Source organism: Phocoena phocoena, chromosome 6 (assembly GCF_963924675.1).
Source record: "Phocoena phocoena chromosome 6, mPhoPho1.1, whole genome shotgun sequence".
Taxonomy (NCBI): Eukaryota; Metazoa; Chordata; class Mammalia; order Artiodactyla; family Phocoenidae; genus Phocoena; species Phocoena phocoena.
Genome location: NC_089224.1, coordinates 10,783,710 through 10,799,805, shown reverse-complemented (window position 1 = coordinate 10,799,805; position 16,096 = coordinate 10,783,710). Strand labels below are relative to the sequence as shown.

At 51.2% G+C, this 16,096-nt stretch overlaps 1 protein-coding gene across 2 annotated transcripts in view; it reads right to left on the bottom strand.

Moving 5' to 3' along the window:
• Positions 1-4,997: 4,997 nt before the first annotated feature.
• ZNF395 (zinc finger protein 395) overlaps positions 4,998-16,096 on the bottom strand; it is a 36,997-nt gene continuing 25,898 nt past the window's right edge. For both annotated transcript variants that reach the window (XM_065878802.1, XM_065878803.1), the window contains exons 4-10: positions 14,229-14,338; positions 9,708-9,943; positions 9,152-9,252; positions 8,161-8,440; positions 6,730-6,822; positions 5,765-5,868; positions 4,998-5,540 (exon numbers count right to left, since the gene is read on the bottom strand). In XM_065878802.1, the coding sequence (XP_065734874.1) occupies positions 5,429-5,540; positions 5,765-5,868; positions 6,730-6,822; positions 8,161-8,440; positions 9,152-9,252; positions 9,708-9,943; positions 14,229-14,338 (1,036 nt within the window). In that variant the 3' untranslated portion in view covers positions 4,998-5,428. The remainder of the gene's footprint in view (positions 5,541-5,764; positions 5,869-6,729; positions 6,823-8,160; positions 8,441-9,151; positions 9,253-9,707; positions 9,944-14,228; positions 14,339-16,096) is intronic.

Genomic DNA, 16,096 nt, shown 5'->3' with positions numbered 1-16,096 from the left:
TAGTTGCTCGGCGGTATGTGGGATCTCCCCTTACCGGGGCTCGAACCAGAGTCCCCTGCGTTGGCAGGTGGATTCTTAACCACTGCACCACCAGGGAAGCCCTCGTTGGCTGTTGAGTGAAGTGAGAAGCACAGACGCCGGACACACGCTCAGAGCTGCCTCTCCTGGGAGGCAGAGGCAAAAAGAGAGAGGCTCTGCTTTATGTAAAGTGTGACGGGAGAGATACATGAGCAGAAACAACGCGACTGTGCTGGGTCCCCAGATGCAAGCCCACACACAGCTGCGTGATTGGACCGGGCGGGATAGCGGAGGCCAGGTTGCTGGGCACCACCCCCAGTTTCTGACTCACTAGAAATTTGCATTTTTAACAAGTTCCAGGTGATGTAGAGCCTGCGGGTTTGGGACCCCCGGATTGGGTCGCAATTAACACGAAACATGTTACGATGTGTAATCATTAATTCAGCCAAGAAACCTCGGGTCCACCCAAACGGAGTGCCTGCAGAGAGTCAAACATCTACAGAAGTAGACGGGCCTGTGGGAAATCAGTAAGGGAGGGAGGATAAGGCGCTCTGTTGGGGAACTGGGGGGCCCTGGTGAGGGATTACTGGAACCCAGTGAGAACTGTAGCTCCCTCTAGCGGTCAGTAGGGAAACGGCCACTCACTGTGCAGGGCAGTAGAGGTCGGCGAGATTCAAATACCCCAACTCCTCTCTCCTCCTTTCCCTTCCAGCTCCAGCCTGTTGTCTCCAGTTGGTCAAACCCAACTGGAAGCCAGAAAGTTAGGGAGTCCTCGGATGCAGCCACAAAGGTGGGCCTGGGAGGGCCCAGGGCCGCAAACGGACAATGTCCAGCCCAAAGACAGTAAACTCTGATTTAAAGGAGGGATGGGGAAAGGGGGTCAACTGCAACAGAGCAATGATTCTATTGGGGCTTTCTTAGAGAAGTGGGGCAAGGACAAGGGAAGGGGGAGAAAGGAGCCCTCTGTTCTACCCCAAGGTGAGGAAAAGGCCAAGGACAACCTCCTCCACAGGCTGCTGAGCTTGATGGACTTCGGCGGTAATGTAGTCCCCCGGGTCTTCTCCAAGTGGCCTCACCCTCCCCACTGGGTGCTGTTAGGGGGCCCTAGAACCCCCTCCCAGAGATGCCTCACCGTTCCAGAAATGCCTCCAATTTCTGAGCAGTCCCTGAGCTACCAGAACGAGACACAGCTTTCTGCACCAGCTCCCCTCCTACCCACGCCAGCCCTGCACCAGCTACGTGGGCAATCATAGGACACGGAACCCATGAATTCAGGAAGCAGCCCATGTCACTCCCTAGGGTCAGAGCTCACTCCATAAGCAGAATGTGACTCATTTTCTCCTTAGTCACTTGCCCACTCCCCAACAAACTCAGGTACACAGCCAGGAACATCTCCCATTGTCAATACAAGCAGGAGAGAAAATGGTTACTTCCTAAAGCAAGAAAGTAACTGACATAGAAAGTCAAAGAATAGTGGTTGCTTTTATGCAGAAGAGAGGAGTGGCACTTTGCTTGAGGTACAAAGGCAATTTCTGGAATGCTGGCAATGATCTGTTTCTTCAATGACTGGTAGATACTTTGGTGTTTGCTTTGTGATAAATCATTAAACTGTAAAAATAAAAATTGGAGATTAAAAAGAAAAAAATAAAAGAAAATGGTTACTTCTTAGATTATAATCCTAGTGCCATTATTTCCCAGATGATGACTTTGGTCAAGTTTTTGTAACCTCTGGGCCTCAATCTCCTCATCTGTAAAATGGGAATGATGAAAAAAAATTAAATTAATAAAATAAATTTTAAAAATAAAAAATTTTTAAAATAAAATAAAATAAAAATGGGACTGACAATAGTAACTCCTTCGTGAGTTATTCAGGTAATCCATGAAAGCAATTGGCTGGGTCCCTGATAATGTTGCCTGTTGTTATTATAAGCAAATGAGTGTGTACCTTCGCCCCCAGGGCTATCACTTGTTTAACACCAAGGACAATGATAACCTTATCCTTTGTAGGGGGGAGAGGGCAAAGGGACAGGCACACATTAAATCAGACAATGTACCATTTTATTCCTTATAAAATATATTTCATATTGTTGCTGTAAAAACATTACATTTCACATTTTTAAAAAAATTTTTTGACAGTAAAAATAATACTTGGAAGACAGCTGGGGGAAAAGGCGCCAAGAAGACAAGTTCACAGATGGGATTTGTCTCCCCCTTCTCCTTTTTTTTTTTTTATTTGCCCCTGGTAAAGTCAGAACCTGGGAGGACCAGAAAGTAACAGGACAGATTTCTTCAAACAAATCGGAGTTTCCACAACCAAATTCATTATGTCCTCCAAGAAGTCCAGCCGCGCGTGCCGACTGCAACAACGCGGGCTGACTGCAACAATGAGGACGTCGCTCAGAATGCATTCTGAAATTACACAATTGCTTTCGCAGCCGGCTTAGAAGTCAGATCATTAAATCCAAGCCATTTTACTAGCACGTTGGTCCTTATGCTTTGCACCTGTGACCTCATTTGCCCACAGCTACTATTCGCCGGTCTCTCTCTGCACTGAATGCGCGAGCACGGGTGCAGATTTGGTATCATTAAGGCTGTTCAGAGCAGGCACCACAGACTCCAAAGGTACTTCCAGAAATATTCTGAATAAGGGAAACGTCCCTGGAATAGTTTCCCAAGACACCTGCTTTTGCCAATCCGTCCTGTTAGTTTCCAGTGCGCACCTGCGGCCTCTTACCTCCTATCAGATTCTGCCGCCCGGGTGGGCCGGGAAGGAGGGAGAGATACAGAGATGAAGAAAACAGGCGTGATCGCGGGATCAGTTCACAAACCCCCACCCCCACCCCCGAGAAGAGACGAATGGGACAACCCCAGGACAGACCACACGTCAAGAACCAACACGATAGCCACAGATGGGGCAGAGGGAGGAGGGCGGCCAGAGGAGGCCGCCACCACCAGAAAGGAGGCAGGAGCAAATGCTGATGGGGAAAGCCGCACCAGAACATTAAAGGAAAAAAAAAAAAAAGAAAAAAAGACCTCAGTTTTTAAATCGTTGCATCAAGTTCTTCTCTCTTCCTTTTCTGCCCTGTGCACCAGTGACATAAGAAGCCTGCCTTACTTAGAGAAAATCTTTATATCCAGTTATATCTACACGGTCCAAACTGAGGGGGAAATTAAAACAGCTTTTCTAAAGGCGAGACCCAGCAAGAGCTCTGATTAAGAAGGGAAGGGAAGAGGCTGCTGGGCTGAGCCTCCCCCCACCCCCATCTCAGAAGCCCCTCCCCCCTCGGGGAGGACCTGAAGATGCACAGGGTGGGAAGTGAGGCGTCAGCACAGAAACACCCTGCATTAGCTTTTAATCAGGGAGCTTGAAGGGGGAGCAGGAAGAACCCAGGGCACCTCTTGCTGGCCTGGTTTCAAGCTTTACCAAGGGACAGAATTCCACATACTTTTTTTTTTTTTTGACTAAATTATAAAAATATACCCCATCACCACCAAAAACACTCATGCATAAGAGTGTCTTTCCCTTCTGTCACCAAACCCAGGTCACTATCACCCTTCACAACCTCACAGCCCTATTCTCATGTTTGCAACACTCGGAAACCTGCACGGTTGCAGGTGTGTCTCGGACTGAAAGGCATCTGCACGGTTCCTGCTTCAGCAGCCAGATGATCCCACCTGGACCAGGAGGACAGCCTCGCTCACAGCCAAGGGCTGGACACCGCTGTGCAGGTCCCAGAGGGGTGGCCTGGTGGGATTCCCTGAGCCCCTGACATCTGGGACGCAGGCCCTGAGGAGTCCCCAGTCCAGTCCCGCTCAGAACAAAGGTGAGGCTTCGAGACAAAAACACGCCCTCCCCTCCGCCCAGCTCACCCAGCCCTGATCCGTCACTGGCTGGCATGGCGCGGAACCCCCCTCTCCTTCCTCCTCAACAAGAATAGCTTGGCTTATTTACCTCCCAAGCATCGCAGTCCGGGCTCCCCTCCATTCCTGAGGTCTCCAGAAGCGCCAGCAGCCGCTAAATCAACCCCGGTGCCCCTCACGTGACCTCCTCAGGATCCTAACTTCTCGCATCCTGCCGGCAGGCAGAAACGGCGCTCAGCTGGTATCTGGGAAGGTGACACCGTTATCAAAGTGACCCTCCCCATCACACTGCCTGGACCAACCAGAAGTCTCCTGCACTGACTGAAGAGTCCTGTCCTACTTGTCACCTCAGGAAGGAGACCAGATGGTCCCCAAAGGGGCAGGTGAGCCAGTGGACCCTTTGGGGACCACTCAACGCCCTCTCACAATGGGGGAAGCTGCCACCTACCTTTCAGTCTGTTCTCTCCGCCAGCCCAGCCCTGCGGCCTTGGAGGGACATGGGAAAATCCCTGGTGAAACCAGAGACAAAGAGGAACCCACCTCAGGGCAGGGTCTCTCAGCCAAACAAAAGGGATCTTTAATCAGAAAGAGGCTTCTGAATACACCGTAACAGAAAACAAAGTGTTTCTGGGGTGTCTTCCAGAGCTGGCGGGGAGTGGATTCACTTGGGGAACAGGGGAGAACTCTCACAAATACTATATGTACTCTCTGGTCTCTCCTCAAGGAAACAGGAAAGAGTGATCAAGGTAGTGTTTAACTGCCACACCGTGCAACGTGAATTCCTTTGAGCCTTTTGGCTCAGCTATTTGGGGACAGTCTTTACAAACCTACGAGTCTGGGCTTGGAGAAGAAGCCATACGATATCGGTTGGGCTGCAATTCAACGTCAGGGAACCCGGATTCAAACAGTCATCACCAGGAAAATGGTTTTCCTTCGACTTCCACGGAAGCTGACGGGTGAGGACAAGGTCTCCCTTCTCCCACATTCGGGCGGAGAAGAGGGCCGGCTGCACCTTACAAAGCCCCCAGATTCCCCCCACTCTCCCCGCCCCCCACCAGCCTCAGCAGGCCCTGCTCTCTGAGTCATCAGCCAGAAATTTCTTTTTTTTTTTTTTTTTTTAAGAAAAGTAAATCCATCTTGCTTACAGTCCCTTCTGGAAGAGTGGAGAAAGCAAAGAATTCACCACCTCAGCAGGAAACAGAATGAGCTGTTCCTTCTTTCTTTACGGACAAACTAATCCCCTAGGGAGACGGGCCGGGGGGAGGGGAGCGGAATCAGTTCTTTGGTCTCTGGTTCGCTGCAGAATACCCTTGGTCAGTTTTGGCTCTCTTCTATTTTAGGGGGGAAAAAAATATTTTCATGGGTTTTTTTTGTTTTTTTTTTTTAAATAAAACGTTCCTGTGAGGGAGGAAAAAACGTTTTAAGTATTAAACCTTAGCCAATAGAGCCCAAACTCCCAATGTCCACGCTTTAGCTTTTAGGTTTCTGCTGAGGGCTTAGGAGGCGTCTGCCTTTGTCCTCTGGCCGTCGGGCAGGGCTGCTGGACAGCTCAGTCCAGGAAGCGCTGGCAGGCCTTCTTCCAGCGGCAGGCTGTGCACCACTGGTCCCGGTGCTCGATGCCGTACACCTTGCGGCACTTCTTAGCCTCCCCGCGGGCTTTCCTGCAAGACGGAGCAACGAGGGGACAGTCACGCACTGGCTGGAGCGCGGCCGGGCCCGAGGCTGAGCCAGAAGCGGTGGCGGGAAGGGGTGGGACCCCCCGGGACCAGAGGACCAGCTGCCTCTCCCCCGCACCCAGGGTGGTTCCCTGGGACTCTGACCCTGCAGATGAGGGTTGGGCGGGGACCGAAGCCAGAAGGGAGGCCTCGGGAGCAGAGGGTCTCACCTGGTGCTGCTCTGGGCCCGGGGTGAAGAAGTGACAATCAGGTGAGATTTCATGGCGGGTGGAGGCTGCTGGGGCTCGCTGAAGCTGAGCGACCGGCTCCGGACCTGGGCACGGGGTGGGGAGGGGCGTGAGCATGAGGGCAGACGTGCAAGGCGAGAGGACGAGAAGACCGTCCCCAGGGACAGCCGGCCACACCCGCCTTGTGCCAGGAGGCCTTCTCTGGAAGGACATTCCAGGCAGAGGTGAGCAGAAACCAGCTAGGGAGGGGAGGTGGAGAGGGACGAGCCGGCCTGGAAAGCCACACGCCCGCTGGGAGTAGGGGCCACGGGCAAGGGGGAGCCACTTGGCGTGGCCACCTTGCGGCCTGCTCCCTGCAGATCTGGATGGAGCCACCATATGTGGGGCAAAACGAGGCACGGCCTTGCCTCAATGGCACCTCCAAGGCACGTTTTACAGCGTGTGATGCCTCCCTGCAGGAGAAGTTTCAGACTGGAACCCACCAAGCACGGTTCAAAAGGACTTCCGATTTACTTTAGTTCAGAGGCAAGCCACCTAAGGCGCTGGTCCCCAGTGGCCTGGGGACCTCTGATCCACCCGCACAGCCCACCCACAAGCTCCTCTCTCCTTTCTCACCCGCCCTCGTCCTCTCCAGCTTTCCCAGGTTCTCTCCCTTCTCCTCTCAGCATTAAAACCTTACCAAGCACGCACAGACACTCGCGGCTAAACAGGGCGCAGACCCCGCCTGGCCCCGTGATCTTCTTGGCAATCAACTTGCTTGATCTGGGCGCTCCTCTGCAGGTGCGCCCCTCCCACCTTCTACAGGAGCCTGTGACCCGCAGGGGGTCGGGGGGGGGGCGGCGAGGGCACAAAGACCTTCGAGAAGCTGGGGCACAGGAGGTGTGCGCAGGGAGGCGGCCTCCGGCACCAGGTCCCTGGAAGTGGTGACGGGCTCAGAGCACACTCACCGGAGAGAGGGAGGAGGCCGTAGAGGGGGCAGCGGCCCAGCTAATACTGGTGTAGATGTGCGGTGAGACGGGGATCTGGAAGGACGGCAGGGCCTGCCGGAGATCAGAGAGCGTCAGCCTGGGCCGCAGCTCAGGAAGCTTTCGGGGCCCAGCCCTCCCCCCGTGACCTCACGGGCTGCAGCAGCAGGTACACCTCGGACTAGGGAATTCTGGGACACCCCGAAACGCTCTTCCAAAGAGAAATATGAGAGTACCGACTCTGTGGGGTCGCCTGAGTCTCAGGCTCCAATCTTCTTTTGGAGCCCTTCTCTCGGAGCTGGTGTACACGCCAGCCTCATGACTTAATCATCTCCACGGATTAACTTCTTGGCTGGATCACCCACCGAGAACACGCTCGAGGCAGTTTCCCCCGAGAAGTCCAAAAGCCTTCCGAGTGGGAGCTTCTGGGGCTGCGCTAAGGGTCTGGCGTCCCCAGGCAACCGCGTGGAAGCGGCACGTCCAGGTTGAGGGTTGTTTGTAAAAACACCAGCCGCCCTCTCCAGGCCCCATCTCACAGAGTTGGCCGGCTGCCCGAAGGGCCACCTGAAGTTGGCCCGACATGAAATAGCTAAGCGGCCACTCATTCTAACGAGAAGAGGTGGCTCGATCTGTAAAGGCTTTCTGATGGAAAACACTGCTTTTTAATTACAAACTTGCAAATCAGCCTACAGTCGGATAAAACCAAGCTGTAGGCATACAAGGATTTTAAGGAAAACCGACACGTGGCAAGCAGGGTGTTCAGTACCTACTACGTCCAGTAAAGTCCATCCTAATGCCACTCCCTCCATGACAGCTTTACCAACCCCACAGGCGTAGTAGCTCGGTCTTTCTGTACCCACAACAATTTCTTATGCCTCCAGTAAGATACTTTGATTACTTAAAATTAACCATAGTTACCCATTCATTTCTCTCTCCAGCTAAAGCATACACCTCACAAGGTCAGGAACTATGTCTTATTCTATCCGTAAAGCTTAGCCCGAGGCTTAGTAGGTATTCGAAAAACTGAGTGCCAGATTATTTCTTAACACGATTCTGGGAACTGGGGATTTGCTTTGGGAAACCCAACTACACTCTTCTATCCCCTTTTATAGCCAGCGATGTACCAGTTCCCCAGCCCAAATCCATCAGACTGGTTACCCAGGGATCCATCCAGATTTCTCAAAACCGCTCAAGACGGCCACTGAGGTAGAACTCTGGAATCCCCATATTTATCGAGTATGAGGTCATTTTTCTTTTCTTCTTTGTAGAAGTCAGAGATTAGTAATGCAGCCAAAGGACTCAGCCTTCAGCCGGGGTGGTCAGTGGCCTGTGATCAGGCTGACCAGTGACAGTCACACGCTGAAAGTCCTCACGGCCACCAGACTAAGCTCCCAGCAGGTCCCCACCCTATACCTGGTATGCATGGTCGGCCTGAATGTGCCAGAAGGAGCCAGGAGCTGACTTGCTGAGAGCACCAGAGGGCAGGTAGGACTCCAGGCCAGGGTGATCTGGGCCTGAGGACTGGGCTTTGGGAGGAGGCGGAGGGAGAACGGCAAGGGGCGGGCTGGTCACGCTGGGGGTGGGAGCCGGGTCGACGGTGGAGCCACCAGCGGCAGTAGCTTCCTCCTTCATCTGCACCTCTGTGTAGTAGAAATCCTCCTCCCGCTTGAACTGGTCGGAGTCCACGGTGTCCCTGCGTGGGAGGGAGACGCACTGATGACCAGGGACACGCTGCCTTGGTCCAAACACAGGGGAGAGCGAGGCGCGAGGGGAGCAGTTGCCCAGGGCCACCTGGCGAGTCTGGGAAGAAGGCCAGCAGGACACCCAGGAGCCCTGCTCCTGATGTGGGCTCACAGGGGATTACATGCTGGCCCGTCAACAGGAATTGTTTTCCCCATCACTGAAGGCTTCTCTTCCCGCAAGATCTGACTCTGATCTCCAACCCCCGGGTCCTCTCCGGGCCCCACCCACTCGCAGTTGCTCTCCTTCAGGGAAAGGGCTCTGAGTCAGTTTCCTTGGCCATAAGCTGCCCCAGCTCCAGGGGGTCAGTGCAAAGGGAGCCCTGGCTTCCCCAGGGGAAGCAACAAGCTCTCACCAGTCGCCCTCTATCTGTCCAGAACTGAAACACCTTCCTTCCTACGGTGAGGTGAGAGGACACAACGGCAAGGTGGAGAGAGCTCCCTTCCCATCAACAGCCTCAGCATCCACTACTGCAGGAGGGGCCTCCTTCCCGGCAAAGATCTCTTTCCAAGGGACTGTTTGGCAGGGCACAAGGCCAGGGACAGGTGGCGCCCTCAGCCGGCCAGTTTCTCGGAGGCATTCGGGACTGTGGGTCTCGGGGAATCGGCAGGTGGAGGACGCCTGAACGGCACCCTCGGCAGAGGGGCCCTGGGCTCGTACCTACCCCAGGTGGAGGGCTTTGACGTGGCGCTTGATGCCCACGATGGAGCGCAGGACTTTGCCACAGTTGGGCCACAGGCACTTGTACATCACCTTCACCGAGTTCTGGGGGAAAGGAAGACGGGGTAACGGGGACGTGTCCTCCCCTTCAGCCCCCTCCCAGCCTCACCCAGTGGGGGCTTTAGCTGCCTTCGAACAGAACCCAGCAGAAGGCCGAGGAAAGGGTTTCCCAGGGACCAGAGACACTGACAAGCAGGGGCACAGAGCCTGGACTTGGCAGCTGGTCCCGGGGGCCGGCATTGGCGCCTAGAGTGGGGATGGTTGGTGGGGAGGAAGGAAGGCCTGCCAGAGGCCTCTACAGGAGAGCAGGAACGAAGGCAGGGCTGGGGCAGAGGTGAGAAGGCCAAGGACGTGGCGTTGGAGAGGAGGAACAGGCTCCTGGGAATGCCAGGAGGAAAGAGAAGCGGCAAAGGAAAGCTGAAATGGGATGGAGCCTGAGAAGGCCCAGGACCCGGGGGCCCGTCCCCTCCACGGCCGAGCTCCCCGCTCACGCCGTGTACCTTTCTTTTGCGGGGAGCTGGTTCATCCAACAGGAAAGCGTCTGGGTCGGTCTCAAATCCGTTATCGGTTTGGGGAGAGCCAAAGGCGTCCCCCAAATACTTGGGGCTGGCCTGGGGGTGGGGGGGCGAGGGGGTGGAGACGCCGCTGCTCCCACTCCAGTGCCCGCTGGTGGTGCTACTGCCGCTGTCCGACACGTCGCCGCTCTCCTTCCACGGGTCACAGGCCGCGCGGGAAGCTAGGCAGAGACAAGACAGAGGATGCTCAGGGGCCTGTCCCTGGGTCCACTCCGGATTCCGCACAGACAGCCCAGGGCGGAGGCCAGGAAACTCTAGTTTGGAGTCTGGGTTCCCGCATCTAACTCCTGGCTCTGGCTTGCCTGACTTTGCCACTCCAAGGGGGAAAAACAAAAAGACAAAAAAATGTTGCCCCGCCCCCCAACAAGCCCCTCCCCTTTCTGAGCTTCGGTAAAAATGAGGAATGGGTCCATTCATTGCAGCGCTGTCTGTGGGTGGCCCTGCTCTGCTGTAGCGGACACCTCCTGGCAACAGCCATGCTGATAATCCGACCGCCAGACACGCTGCAACTGCATTTTGTGTGCGGGTGTCCTCCACTGTTCGGAAGTTTGCTTTACACCATTCCCCTTTGATGAAAGACCCACAGTCGGCCCTCCGAATCTGCAGTTTCCGCATCCAAGAATTCAACCAACCGTGGATTGAAAATATTCAGGAAGAAAAAATTCCAGAAAGTTCCCCAAAGCAAAACTTGAATTTGCCACACACCAATTAAACATTTAAACAGCAACATTTAAAAGGCATTTACATTGTATTTACAGCTATTTACATGGTACGCAGCATTTACATTGTTTTAGGTGTTAAAAGTAATCTAGAGGTGACTTAAAGTATACAGGAGGATATGCGTAGGTTACATGCAAGTACTATGCCATTTTATACAAGGGACTTGAGCATCTATGGATTTTGGTATCCGCAGGAGTCCTGGACCAATCCTCCACAAATACCAAGTGACAACCATACATTAGTATCTGTTTTCATTAACTGAAAGAAATCTGAGGAGGGTTTTCACTTTATGAAAAAAGGTGAAAATAGCGTTCGATGTTGGTTTTGCCGCGAGCTGTGACAGAGGCAGGGCGCACCCCAAGCAGTAAGAGTGGCCCCACTGAGCTCCTTCCTGGGAACCACACTCGGCACCTCAGCACCTAGCGACCATAGCTTTGAACTGTGTCTGTGAGCAACCGTGCTTTATCTTGATTTATTCTGTGCATCTGTTAGCAACATGTGTCCTAAGGTAATTGCTTCGCTTTGTACCATTTCAGCTTTCACAGAAACGTTCTACCTTCAGAGAGCAGAGGAAACCTGTATTATTAATGGAAAGATAACCTAATTAAAATGTACTTGTCACTTTAAAGTTAGGGGGAGAGGGGGGAGAGGGGAGGGGCAAAGCCTCTCCTGCCTCCCTCCCAAGCGCAGACAAGCGGGCTGGGTACCACTTGGGAAGCTTTCCCTGCAGCAGAGTAGGATGGAGAGGCCAGGTTAAGGGCCTGTTAACCAGGCTTTCTTGAAAAATGCCTGTTTGATCATTTAAACCCAGGCAAGTACATCAAAACCGGCATCTGAAAAGAAACCATCCAGCTAGCTCTCGCAGCTGTCAGGAGGTGTAGCCTTTACCAGAGCCAGCTGTGGCCCAGGTGGCTCCTCTGTTATCCACAGGGAACACGCTTAGAGAAGGAAAGACGAGCTCTGAGAGCAGTTCAAACTCATCACAAGATGACAGGAGGCCCACACAGCCGACGTGGCCTAAACCCGCTGCCCTGCTCCCAGCAATGCGTCTGAACAGGAAGGTCACAGGTGAGTCATGTCAAATTTTCAGTTTGTAAGCTGCCTTTCTTCGGGCTGCTTTAGGCCGGACCCAGACTCTTCCATGCCGAGACCATAAATCCGTATTAATTTTTACTATAGGAGAATCTGAAATTTTGATATGTGGAAATAGCAAGGGGGGAAAACTGTGACACATGCAGGTATGGTGGCCTTGTCCCCAAAAGCCCCAACTCCCAACATGGGCAGCATTCCACGGAGCCTCCTTACCCTGGATTCTGAGATGGTCTACCACATCCCCTGTGGCCGGGATAAACATCCCACCGCTTTTCTCTCATCCCACTCCATATTCCAAACCCCTTCTAGGCTGATCTAGACACCCAGCATTTCGTGTTTCCAACGCAGGCTCTCCTTAATTAAGTCTCACACGCTAGGAAAAGCCCACCCAAACAGAAGGGGACAGATGAACTCTGCCCTTCCTAAGTGTCACTGTCAAGTCTCAAAGCAATGACTTCCTGGAAACCAAGAGTTTACAATCTACACATGGGGCTAAAAATAGGGTAGCCCTTCAGGAAAGATCTCAGGAGCCGCCAGCAGGTCAAGGGTTTGCACACGTCCACTCAAGAAACCTCTCAGGGAGAGAAGGGCAAGGGAGCAGAAGTGCTACATCTAGCATCAGGACAGAAGAAGAGAGCAGGTCAAACGGCAGGCCCGCCCTACAGTACAGCAGCCTTCCACCGAGGAACCATTCAAATGGCTCAACAATGACACTGGCACATTGGCACACAAGGACAAATACAAAACAAAGCAAAAAATAAATCTCATAAATTAATCTATACCCTGTAAGAGGAACATAAATTGCTCTACCTTAGGTCATAAGATTTTCTAGGGCAGGGTCAACAGAGCATGAAAGCAAAGTGCTCCCCTGCAAACGCATGGTGGACTTCTAAGAAATCCTTGTAATCCCCTCTGTTCTCTACACGCCCATGCAGAGCCATCCTAACAATACAGAGACCAGAGGGAATGGGTGGATTCTGCACAAAGAGTATCCACGATCAGAGCAAGGTTCTGGTTGTTGTAGAGACCTCACCTTGCAGAATACGTCAACATAATTAGCTGCCAAGGGGGCCTTATTTCTCCACTGACGTCAACGTCAGATCAGAAATATACTGGAACTTCCCTGGTGGTCCAGTGGTTCAGACTCCACACTCCCAATGCAGGGGGCCCGGGTTCGATCCCTGGTCAGGGAACTAGATCCCACATGCCACAACTAAAGATCCTGTGAGCGGCAACTAAGACCCGGGGCAGCCAAATCAATCAATCAATCAATCCACAATGTTTTTTTTTTTTAAGATATTGTAATGGGGAGAAAAGTCTTTAATGGACAATGAAAAATGTTTATCAAAGGGGACTTAAGATATCATGGCATATTATCAGTTAAGATATGTATATGCTGGTGTCGGGATGTGTGTATGAACATATGTAGATGGATTACACACACACACACACACACACACACACACACACGCAACCTAATGGGAATTGCAGTCAATGATTTTCTTTCCCTTTATGACACTTTCCTGGGTCTTCTTCCTGTTGACCAACCTCCTGCATCTCCTAAACTCGTAGAGTTTCCTAAGAACTTAAGATTGACTCCGTTCCTCCCTGCGTTGCCTGTGTGGCCCCCAGGTGCTCACAGAGCAGGTGTGTGATGCTCTACCTCACAACTGGTACCGTCAGACTGCAACAGCTTCCTCTAGCAGCCTAGCCATTGACGACAGGCCTTGGATGAAACAAGTAAGTCTGCCTTATCACCCCCTTCAACTGATTTTCTATGTAGGGAGATTACTTATGAGGGATGCTTATAAAGGCCACTTTCCTCCTGGTATGTGTTCAGAGCTGACTCCGTATTTTCCTATAAGCTTTTAAGAAGCTCGCAATTCAGTTAGATCTCACCAATGAAAAAGTTATTCCCTGGGAGTAAGTTAGGTCAGCCTGATGACAAGTTTCAAAACAAAACCCCTTCAGGTTCACTACCAGTTTTATCAAGCCACTAATATCCAGCAACCCTCCTTCCTCCCATATTACTCGTGATGTATTTTGGGGGTTGTGCTAGAATTTTCTTTTAATTTATAAATTTGCTGTGAAGTCTATCAATTTACTATCGATAGTAATCGATAGTGAATAACTATCGATTACTGTGAATTACTATCGATTTGTATTACGCAATTAGATTTATTTTAGACTTCAGCTCATTTGTTCCATACTAATTTACAAGGCTGAATCAGGCACTTGTAACGGGGGAGTGAATCGGCTGAGGCCACTAGGGGACCATTTGGTAAGTTTCTACCTTTAGAACTCAATGTTCCTCCACTGGCCATGTTCAGCCCCACAAGTGCCTCGCTCGCTTACTCCCATTGAAGAACTTACTCAAGTGGCCAGTGTGGCTCAGTCCCGTGCTCAATCATCTTCACAATGCACCAGGAAGCTTCTCCCCAGAGGAGGAAACTGAGGAAAAAGAATGGAAGCGGCTAACTCCGTGTCACTCAGCCACTCTGGGATGCCAGGGAGAAGAGACTCCAGAAACCCTGCTGCCAGGCCAGCGACTTAGGCAATTATCCGCCCAAAGCAGAAGAGGTCGGTCGTGGGCCTCTGCCGCACCCAGAACCCACCCGTGCCCCCGTTCCTCACCAGAGAAGTTGGTCTCGACCCCAGGAGGACTCTGCACCACGGGGCTGCACGACAGGGACGTCAGCACCATAGCTGCCATCATCTCGTCCATCTCCACTGCATCCGACTTCCTGGATTCAGACAGGTGAGAGCCAAAGGTTACTTCCCTACACAGCTGGTCACGTGAGCATCTTACATTCCTAGATTGTCCCCTCCACGCCTCGACTCCAGTCAGTCAGTGTGTGCTCAAGTAATATTGTTAAATAAAGCATGCAGACCTCTCTTCATTCTTCATGAAAAAGACTCAATTCTGAGCTACACTGATAATATCAGTCAACCCCCACAGAAGCAGGCTGGTCCCCATCCCACTGCTGACACCTGGAGGCAGTTCCATTCTCCCTTGAATTCCCTTCCTAACTCTAAGTCTGCAGCTTAAAATCAGGAATTTTATTTGGGGGAAAAGAAAATGAGTCCAAGCAATGAAATAAAGCATGGGCATAAAAGACGGCCAGCTAGAATTCAAAATCACCAAAATTACCTTCCTTTCCTCGTTTTATATTTAAATTTAAGAGGGAACAATTACACTAACCAATTCCTTCCCTTCCCCCCAAGATTAATGATGAGGTATTGTGATAGCTTCTGAATGTGAACAGAACCTGGTACATAAGCCAATGAGCGAAACACCCAGAAATACTAAAATAAATCTTCCAGTGAAAATCTCAATGCTTTATACAGCAGAGTTCTATAAAATTTTACACATAATTTTTTTAATACATATAAAGTTACATTATTTGGAAATAAAATTAAAGTTATCTATAAGTTAATGCTAAAGTATGAAAAGTCCGTCTGAAATAAATTTCTAGGTGGCTCCTCTATTTCAAAGGACTGTATTATACAATGCATTCTTTACAATTCAGATCCACTAAAATATACGACTGGGCTTGAAGCAGCTAAACGAAAACTAGTAATGTATTAAATGTGTCAGCATCCCCCTTTTTATATGATTATTTGTATTTTTATTTCCACAGAATGGAAAGACAAATTCTTTGCCAGTATTCCACTGAATTGACAATCACAAATTTTGTTGCTCTGGTCTGGTCTCGAGACACGGGGTGTACTGTCAATAACAATAATACTCACAGACAAACACAGATGGGGCAGGGGGCAGGGCTCAACTGCTTACACATCCTGTATATAAGAATCTCATTGGCAGGGGCTTCCCTGGTGGCACAGTGGTTAAGAATCCACCTGCCAATGCACGGTACACTGGTTCGAGCCCTGGTCCAGGAAGATCCCACACGTTGTGGAGCAACTAAGCCCGTGTGCCACAACTACTGAGCCTGCGCTCTAGAGGCCGCGAGCCACAGCTACTGAGCCCACGTGCCACAACTACTGAAGGCCACATGCCTAGAGCCCGTGCTCCGCAACAAGAGACGCCACCGCAATAAGAAGCCCGCGCACCACAACAGGGTAGAGCCTGCTCGCTGCAACTAGAGAAAGCCCGCATGCAGCAACGAAGACCCGACACAGTGATAAATAATAAATAAAAATAAATAAATTTATTTTTTAAACAAAGAAAAGAATCTCATTGGCAGATTTTCTTTTTTAATCTTAAAATATCAATGTGCATAAAGTATATAACATAGAAATTAGAATATACATATTCTCAGGGGAAAAAAATCATGTCATAAAATTCTAAAGTAGGGACTTCCCTGGCGGGTCCAGTGGTTAAGGCCGCGCTTCCACTGCAGGGGGCGCGGGTTCAATTCCCTGGTCGGGAGCTAAGATCCTGCATACTGTGCGGTGTGGCCAGAAAAGTAAAAATAATTTAAAAAAAAAATTCTAAAGCAAAGTAAGCATACTTCATTCAGCATCGATAGTTTTAAATA